Source organism: Labrus mixtus, chromosome 7, assembly GCF_963584025.1.
Source record: "Labrus mixtus chromosome 7, fLabMix1.1, whole genome shotgun sequence".
NCBI lineage: Eukaryota > Metazoa > Chordata > Actinopteri > Labriformes > Labridae > Labrus > Labrus mixtus.
In genome coordinates, this window is record NC_083618.1 from 795950 (window position 1) to 817500 (window position 21551).

General features: G+C 41.2%; 2 protein-coding genes across 2 annotated transcripts in view; one reads left to right on the plus strand and one right to left on the minus strand.

Moving 5' to 3' along the window:
- Nucleotides 1-1295: 1295 nt before the first annotated feature.
- LOC132977401 (RNA-binding protein 15-like) lies at nt 1296-5911 on the minus strand. The gene has a single exon (XM_061041933.1). It carries the CDS (start codon nt 5746-5748, stop codon nt 3217-3219), a length of 2532 nt encoding a protein of 843 aa, XP_060897916.1. The 5' UTR covers nt 5749-5911; the 3' UTR covers nt 1296-3216.
- A 7734-nt stretch (nt 5912-13645) lies between these two features.
- The window catches only part of LOC132977403 (sodium-dependent neutral amino acid transporter SLC6A17-like), a 22405-nt gene continuing 14499 nt past the window's right edge, over nt 13646-21551 (plus strand). Inside the window, exons 1-3 of the mRNA XM_061041935.1 lie at nt 13646-13966; nt 16911-17338; nt 20030-20187. Of these exons, the coding sequence (XP_060897918.1) occupies nt 17056-17338; nt 20030-20187 (441 nt within the window). The 5' untranslated portion in view covers nt 13646-13966; nt 16911-17055. The remainder of the gene's footprint in view (nt 13967-16910; nt 17339-20029; nt 20188-21551) is intronic.

Sequence of the window (21551 nt, forward strand, 5' to 3'; positions counted from 1 at the left end):
ACTTGGCAACATTTATCCAGTAGCTGTATTTTGCTTTTTTTTTAATAGATTAAGATTATAAAAACTAGATTGTTTAAAAAATGAACTGTACATCATGGATCAGTACAAACCAGCTCCATTAAAGCGGTCTACATTTACTAAATAATTGTGACATCCAGAAAAACAAATCAATATTTTTTTTGATGAAGTTCATTTTAATTAATTGTTTTCATAGTTTCTTGTGGTTCGGCTGCTTTACCTAAGATCTGAGTTCTATTTGACTAATATATGTCATTATGTTCAGATTAGTAGAAGTGGCTTTTCTGGGGACTCTAAGAGAGAAGTGTCATAACTACAGTTCTTTCTCCTGAACGTACAAAGTCTTTGCTTCAGTTTTGTTTTCAGTTGAGTCATTAAGAGTTAGTTCATTCCTTTCACCGGCTTTTAAATGAACTTTGGTGTTTGTCGTCAAACATTTCAATACGTACCCATATCAGCAGCACAGGCCTTCTTACACTTCATCTGTGGACCAGCAGGCAAAACAGCTAGGGTGAGACTCAAACCTGTTAAACATCACGGCTCCAGGAAAGCAGGAATCCCAGCCACGGCATTGTGAGGAAACACGGGGCTCAAGGCAAGCTGTTTAGATCCCATTAGTCTGGAGCAGCACGGGCAGGAGATCTTGCAGCAGATTCTGACTTAACCATAGTCAGATACTATCACTTTTCTTTCAAAGGGTGTTTGAATCATACCAACACTTCAGCTAAAGATTAGGAAGGAATTTATCCTCTGCAGTTTTCTTTCAGAATCTGTCTCCACCTCTCCTCGGGCACAAGGTGACACACACAGAGAGCACAGTTATCTTCTTCAAAACTCCAATGCAAGGACAAAAAGCAAATACACAAATAAACACGACTCCACCTCCAGCTGCTGCGGGCGCTGAAACAACAGTGTGTGCTGCAGGAGCCCGATGGCTAAAGATGAGCGCTGCTGTGGCTCCGCTGAGACGCTCTTTGCTGGTTGTCAGCCATGCCTCTGAAAACACAGGCCAGAGGAGACTGAGGAAAAGCCACATATCTGACGAGACAGTGATTCTAGGTTTGCCTTCAGACGGACTGAAAAAACGATTAAAGTACGGCTGCATTTCTATGTGTCCTCACGAAGAGGTCATTCAAACAAATGATCAACAGAATGAAATGGAGGCCGACTTCCCTCCATTATCACGTCTCCTCTCTGCTCCTTTCTGCCGAGGCGACTCCTGCTGTCAAAGTGATAAAGCCTTTACAGTTTGATAGACAATTCCAAGAACAGAAAGGTCACAAAAGTTGTCTTCCGAGGCACTTGTGTTTCCCACGAAAGAGTAAATTTATTGAGACAAAATCAAGTGCATGTTGCACTTTGTGGTTTTTTTTCTGACAGTTTCTACTTCTTAGGCCCTCGAGCACTGATGTTCTCCATTTCTCTCTCCAGACATCCTGAGTATACAGCACAAATCTGTTCTTTTTTTTCTCCCCCATTGGAAACACAAAAATCAAATCATGAAAAAGAATGATTAACAGTCCGCTCAGAGGAAGGCGTGTAAGGCCACTGGAGGTTTTCAATCACACAAGTCCAGGTGATAGCATAGCAACATTTTCAACTTACAGACTCCTGATCCGTTATCAGAAATGTACATTGCATACATAACGCTCCGAATTTATACACTCCCATCTTCTTTTCTCATTATCAATAGTTCATGCTTTGTTGGGGTAGTTTTTGTACTAAGTGGATTATAGCATAAGAAAAGTGAAGAATGTCGTCAATTACTTTGCAACCAAATGGAAAAGAATTCAATAAAGTACAAAATAAAAGAGGTGGACACAAAAGCAACCCTGTCTCGCTCATCGCATTCAAAAGTAATGATAGGCAGTAGCTTTTTTTGCAATCAGCTTTGTCAGAGTATGATAACAGTTAGAGCCCAGATCATTTGTCAACTGTCAATCTTCAAGCACACATGCAAGAATTTGATGATCAACACTTCTAAAATGTGTTTAAGTTTATATTCCTTCTTTTACATCACTGTAGGAAAAGCTCCCCGAAGGTGCTGATTTATTTTGTACTATCATCTGATTTTTTTAAAGCTCTTATAATTGATTACTTAAGAATAGAATGAGTGGCTCTCTAAATGATTAACATAATCATTAGTTGCAACCCCACATAGAACCTTTGAACACTCTGCAGCTCACTAAAACACCTTCTTGTCAGAAATAAACAGATTAAACTCTCTTCTCTCGTCAAATTTAAATGACCTATTAGCTGCAGGGTTGTTGTATTTAACTGTATTATAATGAACAGGAGCTTGCTGCTTGAGTCCACCTCTACATACCACTTCTGGATTCATTTCACCCCGTAATGTCACTTAACCTCCTGGTGTGGATAAGAAATAAAGCATTGATATTTATGGTTTTGATTATACTATAACACTTAAGGCTCTCGTGTGCATTTTAACAAATACAAGGAAAAACAGTGCTTAAGCCAGATATTAGAAGAACTCATACAGCTACTTTTCCCCATTTTTTTTTTAGGTTGACACAATAGCTGACAAAATCTAAAAGAGCTGTTCTAATACAACTGTGATTTAGGAAGTATTTATAATTGTTACTTTGTCAGCTAAAAAGTAACACAGATGCACATCTGGAATATGATGTATTGGTGAGCAAAAAGATATATTTCCTGAATCAAGATAAAGATTTTATGTACATGAATTTGACTTCATTCTTTCATAGGCAAGCTATACAATAAATTCAGTACTGCAAACCTGCTGATGCTGACTGGTCAAGTCTATGCTGAGAATAGATAAAGAAAGGTCAAATACTTGGTTTTGGATCTTAAATTTTCTTTTTGTTATTGGCAGACATTATAAAAAAATACACCAAAAGGACTTGTGTTTCTTTTGAATGAGAAAAGGAAACTTAAAGAATTGATTCACAGAACTGCTCTGAGTTACTTTCAGCAGAGCACCCTTGGGATGATGTAAATTTATCTGATAAGTAAGTCGCAGAAGGCAACATGACACATGTAATAATAATTAACTCCAACAATTTATCAAATGTTTTCACTTCAATTAGACTTTTCTTTTTATAAACTTACAACAGTAAGACATCCAAGCTACCATGCAGACCCTGTCATCTGTTTTTACAACTCACAGTTTAACAGTTCATGAATGTGAAAAGAAACATTTTCTTTGCTCTTTTTCTCTCATGATGCTCCTCTGATAATGACCATCAACATGTAGTCGTCCTCTGATGTGGCAAATGCCTTGGCAGAGGCATCCAAGAACTGCTGTGAGAACTCACATGGTGGAAACGCGTGAAGGACTCCTCCATGATCCTTGTCACGGCCGCCTCCCACAGGGAGGCTGATGATCCCTGCAGCCTCCTTCTGCTTCAGGTAGGACACCAGGTTCTTCAGAGGCCTCTCTGTTGAGATGCTGGAGTCCTGGACCCCTCCTTCATCAGATTTCCCAGGCAGAGCCAGGAGGATGGAGTATCCACTGGAGCCAGCTGCCTTGATGCGACGAGACACCTCATCAAGCTTGGGCTTGTCCAAGCGCAGACGCTGGCTGATCTTTAGCTGCGACACTTGACCCTTCTTGGAGCCCTCCCCCAGCAGGCTGGTCGCCACCGACAAGTCCCCCTCCAACAGGTGCAGTGATGTGGGAAAGCTGCTGTTCTTTAGAAGCAGGACGCCCTGCCAGATCTCACTTTGCTTCTGGCCCCCGGCTGCTGTCTTTGACTGTTGATCAGACTTGGAGCAAGACAGGGAGGAAAGACGTCCTTCACGGTTCTCCTTTTTTGCTGGGCTCTTCGAGGAGTCACTGACTTTGCGTTTTTGCTCCTTCTCAGAGAAGGAGCCGAGCTCTGCTGGGCTAAGCGTTCTTCTTTTCCTTTCTCCAAAGCCAGGGTCCTGGCGCTCTCTGTTGGGGGTGGCTCTGCCAGAGCGAGGTAAACGCTCAGGATCACTACAGCGTCCACCATCTCTGCTGCTCCCTCCAGGGCTGCGCTCTAGTGAGCTGCCATGACGACGGAGAGCAAAGTCATTAATGTCAGGTGAATGATCCTGCCGAAAACCATCGTTTAAATGTTTCCTTTTTCGACTTAGATCTCTGCTTTGCAACTCACGCTCTTGCTCTATTGTCCAGGTCTCACAGGAATGCCTCTCCAGACGATCTAAAGGATCAAAGCCAGATCCTCGCATCCTGTCATGGACACCAAGGCCAGACCACTCAGCACCAGAGTACAGGTCCCTGTCTCTAAAGCGAGCAGAAAGTGGAGGGGACCTCACTCTCACAGAGTCAGTAAGACGGTGAGCAAAGGGTTCAGGAACTATGTCATAGTGAGGCAGGGGGAGGGGGAGCTGCAGGTATTGCTGCTGCTGGTAGCGGTGCTCTGTGTCCGCAAAGTCCACCCTGAGTCTCCTGTCAGGGCCTCCCAGAGGGAAGCCCCTCATGTGAATACATGCAGCCTGAGCAGCATCCAAACTTTCGTACTGAATGTAAGCCCACACCTCACCTTTCCTGTAGTCTATATTCCTGATGGTCCCAAAGCGGTCAAACTCCTTAGCCAGTGCAGCTAGCGGAACCCAGGGTCCAAGACCTCCCACCCACAGCCTGGTCGTGGGTGTAGGTTTACCATAGCCAATTTTGATTGGGTTGTGGCCCACCACTTTCCCTGCCATGGCTACTTTGGCACGATGAGCCATGTCAAGATTCTCAAACTTGATAAAGCCATAGGTGTTGCTCTGGCCTCTCACTGCTCGCTTTATGTCCACCTCTGTTATCACCCCAAACCTGTCGAACGCCCTCCTCAGGTCACTCTCTGTCACACTGACGTCCAGACTGCCCAGAAACAGAGTCCTGTTTGCCCTCTGGTCGTCCTCAGGGTTCACCAGGTCCTCCTCACGGTAAACAGCACATTCAGGGGTGAACGGGGGTCTATTCCTCGCATCATACATTGAAAAATCTCTGTCTCTTTCCAGATCTCGTATGTTAGGTGGTGGAGGAGGAGGAGGAGGATGAGGGAGACGGCCCAGAGCCAGCTGCTGTAGCCGGTAGTCTCTGTACCCCAGACCAGTGGGGGACAGCTGTCTCTGGGAATGGAGATGCCTCTGTCCTGAGGGGAAACTGTCTTTTGAAACAGGGGAGCGACTTCTTCGCCTGTTCATGTAAACGGTCTCGATCTTCAGAGGCCGGTCGTAAAGCACCAGCCTGCCGCGGGCGTGTTTGGCCGCCCGGGCGTCCTCTGGCCTCCTGAAGTTCACAAACGCCACCTTCTCGTCGTTTTCTCGACCTATTCTGACACTAACGTCCCCGAATCTCTGAAACTCGTGAAAGAGTCCGTCCTCTATCTCCTCGTCGTTCAGCTTAGAGCCCAGTTCACTTATTTTCAGAGTCTTGTACTCACTTTCGGGGTTTGACGGAGGCCGAGACCTGGGTGTTTCCGCGGAGATGTCAGCGCCGCCATACGGCTTGCTCGGTGGGACACCTCCGTAGTCGTAACCGCTAGCCCGACTGGAGGAATTGTGTCCACCTAAGTCCCTGGCGTCTCTTTTCTCATTGTTCAAACTCCTCCTGGATGATGTCCCGCTTTGAGCCGAGCCGTTACCGTTGTTACTTCCCACCGCCGGCACTGCTCCGGTCTTCTTGCCGATCGAGTGGCTTCCTCCTCGGTCTCTGCTAACATCTACATCCCGGGGGCGTTTCTTCACCGGTGACCGCTCTTTTCCCTTCATTTCCAGCGGCCTGTCGTCTAAAGACACCAAAACTATATGAATATACACTTTTTACTACTTAAATGAACCTAAACTAGTTTAACTTCTACGCGGCTTGCCCCTCACTCTGATACGAGCTACATATCCGCCATGTTGGAAAAAATTGCAGTACTGTACCGGAAGTCCCGCCTCTGCGCATGTAGAAGAAATTGATTGGCTGTGTTGGTTTCACTCATGTGAACAGGATGACTGCTCGCCTATTATAAAGAAGGGTGCGGCTGTCTATTGGGGTCAAAGTGCAGTTCAGACGACAGAAGTTAACTTGTCGGATAAAGGTTATTATTGTCGGATAAAGGTTATGATTGTCACACAAAGATTTGACAAGTCTTAGGTAGGCCTATTCGTTTCAGATTAGGTAACTCTACGTCTTGAACGATGGCTAAATTAAAATTGATCAAAATATTGTAGGCCTGTGTGAGACCTTTTTATGCCTACATGCAGGAAGCATATCTGAGGTACAATAAAGTAGCCTAATAAAGTTTTTGTACAAGAAGAAGGCTATCATGTCCTTGAAGTAGGACATTGACATTGTGTTGACTAGGCAGGAAAAATCACTTTATGGAAAGTTGGGGGCAAAGGGTGGAGCTTCTAACAATCTGTTTGCACATGTGCAGCAGTCGATAGTCTACTAGGAAGTGATAAGCTGTGTAAAGAAATACAAGTGTGTAGTGCTCCATGCAATGTAGCTTGATGATAAAGTGCTTTGGAAATCGAGGTAGATAGGCCTAGATTAATTGATAAAGACTTTATTTACTTTAGTTTTTCAGTTAGTCTTCTTGAACATGTTAAGTTGAAATCTAATCCTTGCAGTGTTTAGGTGTTGTAATAGTTCATATGACATATTTTCATGCTCTTGTTAAGGAGCTGCAAAAAATTCAGAAGAAATTATTTTAGGCTGCTATTTCAGGTCACAATGTGTGTTTTGGTTTCTGTTCCGCTGATGAATATGGGGTTGTGGAAATATGTTATGATGGCTGTACTAACCTAAGATGTGTTTTTACGACGACAACAACAACAACAACAACAACAACAACAACAACAACACAAATACAACAGAGGAAATATTATATGTCTCAAGTGTTCAGCCGTTCTACTTTTGATTCCTGGACAAACATATTGTTACCACTAGGGGGCAGAGGGGTTCCTTATACTTCCACATCAAATGCACTTAACACAGGAACAGGAAGTGTAGACTAACACAAATAATGTATCCTACCTTTTGACTGTAAGAAAAGTGATTTACAAGTCCAAGTCTATTTACAAAGTCCATAATCAAAGGGACAAAATGCTGAGGCACGTATGTAGGGCGCTCCCACGCTTAGGATTAGTCTGCCCAACAGCAGGGAGAGAGGTGGTCATAGAGTTATTCAGCTGTCACACTTAAAGCTCAGAAACTTCTAGCTCAATTTTTTTTCATGAAATCATACTATATATGCACCGCCATGCATGCAGATGTCTGTTCCTTTGGCTTATTTTCAGTTTCGTTTATCTGAACATAATTTCTGATAAAGTTCACTTTTACAAAACAAAATGGGCAAAAAAGATTGCTTTCTTTTTATCATCTGTAACAAAATGACTTTGTCTCCCCTCTGTATATTAATTTTAAGTCTTTGATTTCAATCAATTTAATCTGCTTTCCTTTTTTCTCATTGAGTCCATCCGTATTATCTGTTGCATTAACCTTGTTGTACCAACAATAAAAAAAAATGCAGCGTGCTCTGCTGTAAGCGTATTTGAAAAGGATTATTTTGTCCAAAAACATTTGGATGAGAGCTTTGCCCTCAACCCTGCAAGCTTGACTGGCCCCTCTTTGAGAGACCATCTGGTGAAGTACCTCTAAAGATCATCACATGACATCGCACAGGTCCAGCAAGGCAATCTGTCACCCAGTGTTCAAACGGGCTTAAAGTGTGCAAAGATAGAATGAGGGGGAAACATTTTTCATGTTTCAAATCTATTTTCAATATCCCGCTCAGTTGTTTAAACCTCCTTCAATGTAGCAAACAAAGCATTCATCTGTTTGTAAAATGTGTCAACCAAAGTGTCTCACATGTAAAAGAGTAACTGATAGTGGCATCATCTGTTACTAACCATCAAACAGAATGACATGTGGAGGTTTTTTATTAATGAGGCATCAAAGGGGAAAATCTGTTCACGATTAGTGAGGAAAAAAAGCTTGTCATGAGTTTTAATTTCTGTTTGTATCACCAAGGTGAACAGTATGGCCTGACACACTGCACCCAGGCTTTAATGTCAGACAGATGCTGAGTAACAGATCTATGTGTACATCTATAATTAGGCATCAAAAATACAATCAATCCTTCACCTGTCTAACCTGAGCCAATGTGCAATCTGTGATTACTTTCCCATCATGCACTATCAAACTGTGTCTCAGAACTCGGCAGCATCCTAGCACAATTTAAATGCATACATTTGTTACTTGGATGCAAATGTAATGATACCACTCTCTGCATACAACAGCTTTAGATTACATCTGAGTAGGGAAATGTGAAACTGGATTGTTGTGGAGATGCAGAACACTGCAGTGTGACTGTCAGAGCCCAGAATGACCCACTTTCTTCAATGTCTGAGCACCTGCACCACACCAACACCTCCCTGAGAAATTATGCATTCTGGGAAAGCAGAAGGTGCTACAACACTGTAAGGATAAATTCACAAATGAACCAGAAAGACAAGACTGTTGGACTTTTTTTTTTTTTACCTTTGTGGTGTAAAATAGAAGATACAAAATGTAAAGATGCTCAATTTAGAGCGTTTGTTAACTTCTTATTCTGAAAGAAAATCAGGATTTGTTTCACAGGCTATGCTCCAGTGTTGTAGTGATTTCTGGCTAATCGGAGCGTCCGACATCCCTTCACTTTAGGGAATATGCCTAAAAGACTCACAGAAATGTGGATACAGATAAAATAAGAACTTATCACTGCACACTCTCTCCTTCACACACACTGCACGCAGCCATGCAATGATCCAAGATAGCAATGTCAGACATGAGGGTGAAAAAATAGGTAGACAATAACTGCTTTATCTCATCAATTCACATCAGTCCAACACATTGTGAATGTAACTTTGTTTTTTCAACTGCTTAAAACAAGAGTAATGGACTAGATATATTATACCACTGAGCTAAGTGCAGGCTGGAGCTTTTTTAGGAGCAGAGTGACCCAGACAGCGCAAAACTCAAGAGGAGGAACAGAGGGAAGGGAGGGAGGGCTGGGGAAAAGGGACAGGGAGGGAGGAATATAAATGAGACTGGAGTGAAGGAAAAGTACTGGGCGGATGTGGCGGTGCAGATGCAGAATGCATGAGCGCACGTGAGTGGAAGTGGGTATGGGTGTGTGTGTGTTGGGGGGGGGGGGCAGTTGGTGCTGCAAAGCAGACGAGGAGACAATGTGAAGTCGGAGGCGAATGAAGGTGAGCAGCAGAGAGGAGTAGAAATGTGCCGTGAAAGGATGCTGACGTCAGACACCAACTGAGGATGTTCGAATTAAAGATTTCAGAGAGAAAATCCTCCATAGAATTAAGAAGGATGCAATGCAGAGGCTTTGTGTCAGGAAGCAAATGGCAGGATGCTGATGAAAGAAAAGTGAAGTGATCAAGAGAATAAGTAAAAAAAGGCTGTAGTAACATCTGGCCTGGGAAGCTTACCAAAGAGTGATGTTACATATACTGAAACAATAAACTGACTGGAAAATATGTCAATCATGCTTTGCATCAGTTTGTTGCTTTGTCTCAACTTTGATTCTTACAGAAGTGCTGAACAGATTGCTATTTCATATTTTAAAGATATGCATGGTTTCCAGAGGATCCCCAACCTGTCCTCAAATGCAACCATGACACTGACATTTGGGGTTTTGTCTCAACAAGTATTGGTTGTGTTTGCATTAACTGTAGAAGCAAATCTGTCTTCCTCAGGATATTATACAATAACATTGATGACAACTTGACTGTATAAGATGCACAAACATACGACCCAAAGTGTGTGACTTTGTGATCAAAATACCTGCAACACTAGCAGTTTCCTAAAGGTGCAAATTAGCAAATGTTAGCATGCTATCACATGACATTAAGACAGTATACATTTATAAAAACATCACTGAAAGAGTGAATGCAAGTCAGTAAGACACAAAAAGAATGCAAGGTAACATCTAGTGCTGGATCAACAAGAACAAATCTCTGAGATTTTACAAAACCCCAAACTCTGTAGATCTTCAGAGTAAGGGTGCAGATGAAAATAAGTTTCATTTGTACAACAAACGCAGGTCTGAGTAAAAAGACATTTCAGGGTTAGTGGAGGCAGAACAAAGCTGCAGCTCCCCCAGCCCAGATGGGACTGTTCGGTCATTTGCTAACCAGAGAGGGCAGCAGCACTACTGTGCCAACAGTCCCACAGGCCTGTGAGGCTGCTGATGCAGGCTTAATAAACCCACAAAATGATGTGCATGTATTACCAGTGACACACAGCTGTCCACTTAGCAGACACCCTGCAGCAAGCCAGTCTGCCTGGGTCAAAAGCACTTCAATAACCCTGCTAGTAATTGTGAAAACTGTTTCTTTATTCATTTTTTTCAAGATTATATTCCCTGTTTTTAAAGTTATCAGACTTTGTTGTCCTTTTAGGCTTGTTTCAGTCCTGTTCTGTCACCCCAGACATGTCTTCCCTTTTCTTTTAGAGGTTTTTTGTCAGACATTTTCTCTCTTAAAACAAGGTGCCAAAAGGTTGCTGAAGCAAAAGTGCGGTGAGAAAACAGTATCAACTTTACTACACTGTACACTAGTAAAAATCTGACAGGTAAGAGATAGGTTGGAATAAGGAAAGATGGTGTAAAGAGAAGAAATCAGAATGATTAATAATTTAATGACTTGTGATTTTGATAAAACAAGTATTAATTTCCATGGGTTCTAACAGAAACTTCCTACAATTTAAGCAAACTAACAAAACATTAAACTCTACAAGTCACACACATGTTAGGGATTGTTAAAATGAATTTGTTGATATCCAACTACATAAAACATGTGTTTATTGAGGAAGGAATGTAGAAAGGAGAGAGCAGAGATGAGACAAAGTCTGTCATATGATCCTGAGGTTGCCACAGCAACCGCTCCCAGGAGTCAGCTCCTAGAAGGTGCGTCAAAATCGTCACCAATGAGCAAGGGCCGGCTGCAGGAATAAAAATAATAAAAGTGAAGCACCTCAGACCGTCTCAGGTTCTTCACTTTGGTGTTTGTTTAACTTAAGACAAACGCAAACAAACACCTTTTGCAAAGCACCACATATACAGAGCATATGAACTGTAATTGCAGTAAAGGCGATATCCAATCAGGACTTTTTTAAGAGATAAGCCACTTCATTCCATGTACTTACACAATGACAGATGTTTTGATGCAGAGACAAGTTTGGGAAAACATCAGATAATAATAATGACAACCATCCCAATAAGGTCAGGATGAAAAATGGTCGTCCTGTTATATCTTCCTTCTCTATATCATTGGTTTTACAAGATCATCTAGCAGGCTGGGGAAAGATGTGTGGTCCCCTGGATGACTGTGCCTGTGACCAGTTGTGTCACATGTCCAATGTTAAGTAGAGAAATGACCAAACAAAGCAAGTCCAGGGACTTAAACGTGGATCACAGAGACATTGATGTTTTATTGGTGGGGGAGTGGGACCGACTCTCAATGGAGAATAATATATTTTAATAATATGTATGTGAAGGCAAATAATGCAAGGTGGCATGTTTGAATGGTAGTTAGCACTGCCACTACCACATCTATTTGGTTATGGGTTTGGCTCCTGCAGCAAAAATCAGCAAGGCATTCCAGTGGCATGGTTGTTCTGACTGCCTCCTTACAGTGAGCTGGTTCAGGGTTCAAACTCCAGACCATGTCTTTCCCTGTGCAGCTCGAATGTTCTGCATGTCTGGACCACGAGTTTGAATCACCATAATGACTTGGAAACTAAATAAACCTAAACAGTCGAACTGGGTGAGGGATTTTAGTGGTGAAGTGGTAAGGACTGCTGGCTAACAGAGAGATTGTCCAGGGTTCTTTTCCATGTTCTGCCTTCCTGTTTCTGGACTCTGGACCATGCTTTTGATTAACCATAATGAACTGGAATATAAACAAAACTAAACAGGCAAGCAATGCAAGACAAGACAGTGGTGTTGTAGTAAGAACTGCCGCCATAGGGGTGTAGGCAAAGAGCAGGTACTGGACAAGAGGCCTCTCCACCCAGAGAGGGCTTGTTTTTAGCATTAAGGACTTAGCCATGGCTTTGTGTGTATTGGAGGGGGCATATCCAACCCATAATTTGGAGCTTCATCACAAGCAACAGCTTATTGAAAGCTTAGCATAGTTTTATATGCTGGTCACAAAGCAGGTCTCGACTCCATGACCATGACCACCTCTCCCTGACTGGCTTAACCACACACATGGCCTTGTGCTTCTCCACTGGAGGATCCAGCAGCCATGGTGAGCTGCTCTGTGGGAGCATGCAACAACCTCCACCAACCCCTGCTTTTAATTACAATCAAGCATAGTATGATCCTTCAATAATAAACCTTTTTCATGCCATGACTCTGTACCTTACGATGACTTGGACTTCTTATTTCCGTTTTACCCCAAAATATTGCTGTCCCCTTGAAGCCACACCCCCTAACTTCACTCACTTCCATCAGGCAGGCAGAGGAGAGGGCTTGTACAATGATAGAATTCTTATTTTAACAAATACATCTGTTGCCCTTCTTCAACTTTTGTTGTGAATTTCATGGATGGTTTTATTTTCTTAATTTGACCTCTTTTATTCTGTTTTATTGATGTTTTTCTTTCTTTCTGTTCATTTTTTCTTTCTATTTATTGTTTTCATAATTTTTCTTTGACTGCTTTTTAATACTGTCACACTTTCTTCTCTGTTTCCAATTGTTTTGTGCCCTTGGTCTTGGCTAGATTGTTGTGTGAGTGATTTTGCTGTATTAAGTTTCATGATTTGCCTATTTTTTTGGTATTTGCTTGTTTTTGTGACTTTCTTATTCTTGTCCCTGTGCTTGGTTGTCAAAGCTCTCAACGCTTGTTTTTAAAGGTGCTATATAAATAACGTTTTCCCCCGTAAATACCTAATTAATATCGTTATAATATAACAATAATATTGAGTGAGTGAGTGAGTGAGTGAGTAAGTGAGTAAGTGAGAGATAAAACTGAGCAGGGAGTATAACGCAGTGTGTTTATTTTATTGCAATTGAAGAGTGTACTTCATATATCCTGATGTGTGAAATGTTTGGTGTTTGTAGAAATAAATACCACTGATGATGCTGAGATTATCAATCTTTGTCTCTTGTGTTTATTAAATGTATCTTACATTACAGTATTTTATATTGCTTTAAATTGTACTCCTACCTTCTTTCAGTAAATTATATTGCATCAGAGCAAAGGTCATAGTAACAAATTTGCTCTTCTCCAACTCCCACATTTCCTCCATTCTGCCTTTTACTGTATTATTCATTTATTCTTCATGTATTTATTATGAGTTTTATTCTACTTAGTCATTGTTGAGCGTTTAAAAAGGGGCTTGCTCTTGTGCTCTTTGTGCTCTTAGGAAAATGTTAACCAAACCTCCACTCTATTTTTATCACCTTTAGCCTGAAAATGTGTTTTTTTTCCCCCAAGCATCCCGTGGTGCTGTCCTATCGGTGCAGCTGAATGGCTTACATTTTTTATCAATTGGAGTGACGAAAGCTGCGTCAGACACCCACTTCCTCAGGTAGGAGTGGATAACCTTGACAAATCCGCGCCCTATCCCCCCCCCCCCCCCCCCCATGACATGTTGAGAAGTCTCGTACAACAGGAGAGAGTGAGTGGCAGCTGATCGTTTGTGTTTGTTGTTAATGAGCAGCGCGCTGTGCGTCACGGTGCGTCCCGGACTCTCCTCCCTGCATGTCGGGCAGAGGAGCATGTGATCCCTCCGTCCTCCAGTGTCCTGACAGCGCTTAGTCCGTACCACAACGACTCGCAAGTGCTGCCCTACGGATGTACTCATGCCTCTACACACTGTCTCTATAATACATCCTCATATTGTTGATCGCAGCTAAAGAAGGAGCGACATATATCTTTTTTTTTTTCCACATTTGCTCAACTGTCTTTTTTTTCTGTGAGGTAAACCAGCGCGGTAAGTCATATCCTCTGGATTTCAAAAGATAAAGACAGTTTATTTCTGCAAAAAGTTGAACTACAGCTTGAAAACACGTTTCAAATGCTTTGTTACATGTCGATTAAGCTTCAGTAGAACTTGTCTTTCATCGTTTACAATTTGCATCTCCACAGAATTGTGCTCTAATTTACCCAAAGGTCAGAAGATAATCATGCGTGACCTTGATTGTGTTTAAAAGTCGTTGCATCCCTCCGTTTGAGCAGCAGAAGCAGAGATGAGAGAGCAGATGCAGGCAGGGCTATAAGCGTCAGCGCCAGATGTGTGTCCTGGTGTTCACATTGACTGATCTGTGTTGTGATGCTGATAAGTCAGAACATGCAGGAGCTTTAACTCAACTGCAGTTGTTTAGTTCAGCTTGGTTATACATTTAAAATTAGTTATTAATTTGAGGAGGTTGATATGATACTTTGGCTCTGTGTAGTTTTAAAAAGTTCTGGGATGTGTTTTGGCTGTTTCCAATAGGTTTGGAATTACAAATCAGTGGTTTGGGATTGGAAAAAAATAAGTAATTTGCATTGTGAAACAGCTGATTAATACATTTTAGGCTCAGACTTGTTTTTGAGGCTGTAATCTCAGGATCAGTAATCGATTTAAGTGTGGACCTTTAAACAGGACTGATTACTGATACCTGCAAAGTCTGCTGTTTGAAATCCTTTAACCAAGAGAGGCTGGAAATCTCATAGAAAATATCAATATGCTTATTATCCCTGATGATGCATGGGCACGGATGATTTTATGACGTCCAACAGCGGAAACAGAGACATGTAAGAGCATGTTGTCACAATTAAAGATGAACTTGTGGCCCTGTTGCTGTTGGACAGTTGCCTGTTTGATTTCATAACAGGGATTTCTATGCAGAAACATACTCGCAAGTCGGTCATCAGAGGCGAAAATGGATGTTCTTTAAGTAAGAGACAGATCTTTAGTAGCTTAAATATGTAGCTGTTAACACACTGTGTTTAAAATATATCCTGGTAAGAGCTCAAACCAATAATCTCTTGAATCGCTGACTGAAGGTGAATGAATACCTTTTTGATGTTCAATTAGTCATTTTCAGGAACGTTTAACCAGAGTTTCTTATTCCAGCCATTTATTTTGGAGGATTCAATATTTTTCTGGACCACATGTGATAAGATATCTAGGTTTTGGATTGTTGGTTGACTAAAAACCAACCATGAGAAGATATTAACTCACCTTAATCAAATCTGGTAACACAATTTTGTTTTTGTCTGAGCACACAGAGTCACATAAGATAAAGTTGCAAATAAATGTCAATCAAACTGTCTGTACATTAGAGCAGAAATATGATTTATCCAAAAAGGAGCTTCATCGTATTTGTCTAGTTGCTCAACACTGTCTTATTTAGAACAAGATTGAGTCATTTAGAAATTATTTTTATGACGTGGAGGTGAAAAAATACCCTTCATGTGAGCATGTTTCCCCCTTATCAATACAAATAATAATAGAGGTGCAGCAGGGATCAGTAAAGGGTAAAAGCAATTCTTCATTTTTTAACTTAATAGATCTTCACTGTGATCGACACAGGTCAAAGGCAACACGAGGCCCTCCAAAAGGCTCTTTCAGGCCATGAAAACATGCCTTAACTGTGGCAGAAAAATGGGCCGGGGTCGTCTGAACTTTGCGTTTTTATGAGGATTATTGGTTGGGTGCGTTGATGTGTTTTTGGTCCCCCGTGCTGGCTGGATGCTGCTGCCTCTGATTGATATTACGTGGCTGCTGCAGGATGGGATTGAATGAGAAGACAGAAAAGCAGGGCCGGGGTTTTACAGTTAATGCACACAGGATTATGAAGACTTGTGAATGGTGGCTGGATTATTGCATCATAGGCTCATCTTGACATGCACTGAGGAGGAAATCCGGTGCAGGTTTGGGGAGGAAAATAATACACAAAGATGTAAAGTGGATGCATATTTGGAGCCAAAAGAAGCAGGTTCTGTAAGTTTGTAGCTCCGAGAGTGAAGTTTGTGCTCTTTTTATAGAAAGTGCTGTTGGAGGTAGAGTTTGTTTCAGGCTGATGTAAACTGGGAGGCTTGTGACGATGAAGGCACGTGTGCATCACTGCTGTTGCGTCACTCTAGAGGTGCAGCCACTTCTTCATAGTTTCTATTAAAATACTTTTTGTTTTCTTATCTTTCCCCCCATAGGTTAAAAACAAAATACAAAGCTCATGTCGTTTTTCATGGGTGGCAGATTTGTATAATGGAGAAACATGTCGCTTAATAAGTTATGAGACTACACAGAGGCTTGTGATGTCGATCGGGAGAACACATGATCCAAAGCATCATGTTTACTTCCTTCCATTACGTTTGGGTTGAACCAACCACTCCCTGGAAGAGGGGTGAGGATGGACGGATGCTGCTGCTGCTGCTGCTGCAAGGCTTCAGAGGATTATGGGATTTATAGGAGAAAAAAAGCTCCACTAAAGTTAAGCTTTGCAGAACAGGAAAATTAAATAGAACAATTTGCAGGATTGGGACTTTTTTAGGACTAAAAACATTGCGTGAGGGACAAAAATCTGTGGAATTTTGATATTTTCTGTGTTTTATTTTTTATTCTTGAGAGAATGAGGTTAACGCTCAGGTGTGATGAATCGCCTCCTGTCTTTATGTTTGACATCTTCATGGCACAGGAGAGACATAACCATGTGTTTACAACCGAGCGTCTTTCATTACAAGCTTAACCAACCACTAAATGGAGGAATCATTCTGTCAGTGAGTGTATGAAATGTTATTCAAGGATCACAGCCAGAAAAAGAAAGCTGGACATTAAATGATACCATTTAAGTGCATAAAACATGATTTTATTTAAAAATGTAAATATGAAATGATGGTGCTATAATGAAATGTCATTACATTTGAATCTTGATGTTTTTCTGACACAGGCCTGAGGTCCCCTTTCAACATCTCCCTAAAATCTACCTCCATCCATATATCCTCCGTGCCTGTATCACTTCATCCTGCTCCTCCCAGTCTCTGTCTCGCCCTCTCTATTCTCTCTCTCCACCCCTGCCCCCCTCCCCGACCCTGATGCCTAAGAACAGCAAGGTGACGCAGAGCGAGCAGAGCCATGAACACGTCACAGAATCGGTGGCTGACCTGCTCGCACACGAGGAGCCGCTGGACTACAAGAACAGCTCCCTGAACGTCGGAGGGGCCGCTGGGAAAAAAGTCCCTCAGATAGAGGTGCCCGAGAATGACGGACGCCCCGCATGGAACAGCAAACTGCAGTACATCCTGGCCCAGGTGGGCTTCTCTGTAGGCCTGGGGAACGTGTGGCGATTCCCTTACCTGTGCCAGAAGAACGGAGGAGGTGAGATACTGAGAGTGATCACATTTAAAGAAACAACAACAAACTAGGAAGGACTTTACACCCTCCTGTTGCCCACATAAAGGAGAACATGGGGAACGAGGAACATAGAGCCCAAGGGGTTTAAAATAAATAGACATTTTATTTATTTAGTCAATTATGAAGCTTTATTACCATGGCTCCGTAACTACAAATATTTTAATAATTGTATTGTTGTACATTCAGTTCCACCACAAGATGTTTAAGAACTTTGATCTACTAGCTAATATTCTGATTTGAACAAAAACTTAATAATATTAATATATATACATATATATATATATATATTTGCATTCACCCTGCATGGTAATATTTTCCCCTGTAGCTTATATTCACATGCTTACAAAATATCAGCATATCAACATTTTAGTGTCAGCATGTACAATATTTGTCTTCTTCTTCTTCTTCTTCTTCTTCTTCTTCTTTTTCTCCTTCTTTTTCTTTTTCTTTTTCTTCTCTTCTTCCCATTTTATCAGACTTTCTACCTTTATATTCATTTGTGACCTTTGAAAGAATGACTCAGCAATAATTCTCAACCATCATTTGTTTCTCTTTTCAAAATTAAAAAAATCTCTCTAATATTTTTGCCACAATTTGACAGAGAGATAAATTAATGATTGAACATGTATGACATTAACATCCACTTGGCTTCTTTTCACATTTGGTGATATCAACCATCACAAACTACATGAAACTCACGTCCTTCCAGCTCAGAAGTGCTCAGACTCAGAGAGCAGCCCCATCTAAATATAGCTGCTCTATTGATTACTACAGGGCAGGCCGGGCTCGACTGATACTCTGGTAAACAGTGAGGAGCTCAATTTCAAAACTGAATGTAACTTAATAGTAATGAGGATTTATTTTGGTGTGGGTACATGTAGTGAGAGGAGTACATGATGGCTCCATAGAGATGCTGCTGCTTACAACTCTGTCATGACTTCTTGTTTGCTGATTTACTGCACACAGGCAGGATTTAGAACCAATATGGGAGGATTTACTGACAGTAGACCATCACGTTACGTGACCTGGTGAGCGTCCATTTTTCACCCTGTAATTGTCTGTCTGGCCGCCAATTACAGACACATTAGAGCTCTGTGTTGTTTGGGATTTATCGCTGTGTGGGCCCTTCTCTCCTCTCTGTTATTTCCCTTCCATCCGTCTCTTTCATAATGTCTTCTACGTCCTATCACTTCTAACTCGTCACTCTGTAACTCTGTATAGTTTGAACATCCTGTGATTGAATGGATTTATGTTAAGCGGATGTGAGTATCATGGCACAGGTCCAAAACGTCTCGCTACATTTAAACTCACCTCCTTTCTTTCCTCCACACCATTACTCGACCTCTATCAAATGTGTGCACCCCTCAGTGTAATTCCTACTTTGGATGTATTAATAGTCGTACATGTTTGCCTTTTATAAGTCCTGGATCATGACTCGCTTCATAAAACTCAGTAGTATCCTGATTCTCTGGATTAAGCTGCAGAGGGACAAAATTAGACTTCCATCAAAATGAAAATGAAATTCAAAGAAAATTCATCTGTGCAGCAGAGACCTGTTTGTTTGAGATGGGCGAGGGAGATGGGTGCTTAGTAAGCTTAATATAGTTTACTGAATAACACATCATGCTTAGTTAAAGGGATTCTAAACTGTTTACTTGCCACTGGTACTGAAACCTTGATGAACAGAAACTGTTTTTGTACTCATCACATACAGGACATTCCCTGTTAAATGTTCAGTTAATGCATGGGCTGATTTAGCTCTTAGGTTGTTGTTGAAGTTTTTGGTGAAGTTTGTTCCTGTTGAGCTGTTGAACGATTTATTTGACATTTCAAAAACATTTTGTCTTGTGCATGTAAATGAGGTAGACAAAAATATAGATCACTTTTTACAACAACCCGCTCGGGTTGAAAATCGGTCATGGATTTAAAATTGTTGTTTAAAAAATCATAATGGGCTGGAATAAAAGTGCTTTAGTAAATCCATAGGTAACGTGTGTGTGTGTATGTATGTGTGTGTGTGTGTGTGTGATTGTTATTATGCAATATGCAGGAATGGGTGTGACTTATTCCAAAAAGCAGCCTCTTTTTTAAGGTTTATTTTAGACTTTTTATGCCTTTACTTAGAGACAGTGGATACAGTCGGAAATCGGGGAGAGAGGAGGAGAGGAGTCAGATTCAAACCCGTACATAGGGCACATGCACTAACCACTAGGCTACCAGCAACCCAGTAACATAACTTCTAAAGTGATTCACGACCGAACAAGCAAAGATTTAAATTTGCCATTTGGACTTTTTTCATGTGAATGAATGAATGCTGAATACTCATATGCAGTTTCTTTGCACCTGTTAGTAAAATTGATTATACTTTTAGAAGTTCCTTTTATTAACTAATAACTATTGGTGAAATACAACAACAACATAAACATTACAATTATTGATGTAAAACAAGATTGCAGCCTTGCTCACCAATTAGCCCTTACACCATGGGTGCAGAGGCAGGACGTGTGGCCTTCTTGGTTTAAATATGACCCTTGATGTTTACTGATATATGTATATATATATATATATATATATATATATATATATATATATATATATAGTACTTTGCATATTTAACTTGAAATGCTTTAAAAATATTTTCCCTGTGTTTTTGAGGTGCCTATCTGGTTCCCTACTTTATCCTCCTCCTCATCATCGGCATCCCGCTCTTCTTCTTGGAGCTCGCTGTGGGTCAGAAGATCCGACGTGGGAGCATTGGGGTCTGGAACTACGTCTGTCCAAATCTGGGCGGGGTCGGGGTGTCCAGTCTGATGGTAAAGAACAAAAAAAAAAAATTTTTAAATTTGTGTAACACAGATATATTATCTCTAAAACATAGTGTTTCCTTTGGCACCTCATAGAGAAGCTCGTCTGGTGTGGGCGGTCCTCAGGTAACAATCATGGGGTTTGTAATGGGACAGCTGTCAGACCTGCAGTTAAATAGAAGCAAAAGGTTGCTCTATGGAGGGGTCTTTGACTAATCACTTATCTCAGTCACTAACAAACATTTGAGTCCTAATTTAAATGTTGGATTTGTCTTACGCATGTTGATGACATGTAACCATGATAGTAATCAGGATGGTGTAGAGGACAGCCTTCATACAGCCTCAGCCCGTCTCTGGGTTTCTGGGAGGTATTGACGTGTTTGAGAGTGAGAGGTAGCCTTTCTTCAGAATAGCACGGGCGGCGCAGAAGCAGCTATAAATATCTCTCAGAAGATCAGTGTTGAAAAGAGAGCACTTTAATTATTCATGCTTTCCCCAACCTTATTTAGCTTGTGAATGTCCTGGCTGCCATGACTGCAGAGAAGACTGACAGCAACATAGGACATGCAAGAAGCATGCTGCTTTATTAACATATCCCCCCCCCCCCCCCCCTTCTTTACACGTCTTACAGGTTAATACAGTTTATTCAATATGACTCTTAATACTGGAACATAATGTTTGATCTTTCTTTCTTTCTCTCTGTCTTTCTTTCTTTCTTTCTTTCTGTCTTTCTTTCTTTCTGTCTTTCTTTCTGTCTTTCTTTCTTTCTTTCTGTCTTTCTTTCTGTCTTTCTGTCTTTCTTTCTGTCTTTCTGTCTTTCTTTCTTTCTGTCTTTCTTTCTGTCTTTCTATCTTTCTTTCTGTCTTTCTTTCTGTCTTTCTGTCTTTCTTTCTGTCTTTCTGTCTTTCTTTCTGTCTTTCTTTCTGTCTTTCTGTCTTTCTTTCTGTCTTTCTGTCTTTCTGTCTTTCTTTCTGTCTTTCTGTCTTTCTTTCTGTCTTTCTTTCTGTCTTTCTGTCTTTCTTTCTGTCTTTCTGTCTTTCTGTCTTTCTTTCTGTCTTTCTGTCTGTCTTTCTGTCTTTCTTTCTGTCTTTCTTTCTGTCTTTCTGTCTTTCTGTCTTTCTTTCTGACTTTCTTTCTGTCTGTCTTTCTGTCTGTCTTTCTTTCTTTCTTTCTGTCTGTCTTTCTGTCTGTCTTTCTGTCTTTCTTTCTTTCTTTCTGTCTTTCTTTCTGTCTGTCTTTCTGTCTTTCTGTCTTTCTTTCTTTCTGTCTTTCTTTCTGTCTTTCTTTCTGTCTGTCTTTCTGTCTTTCTTTCTTTCTTTCTGTCTTTCTTTCTTTCTTTCTGTCTTTCTTTCTGTCTGTCTTTCTTTCTGTCT

What these genes read in the sequence shown, in the direction of transcription:
- LOC132977401 (XM_061041933.1), bottom strand. Translation starts at nt 5,748, where the DNA reads ATGAAGGGAAAAGAGCGGTCACCGGTGAAGAAACGCCCCCGGGATGTA.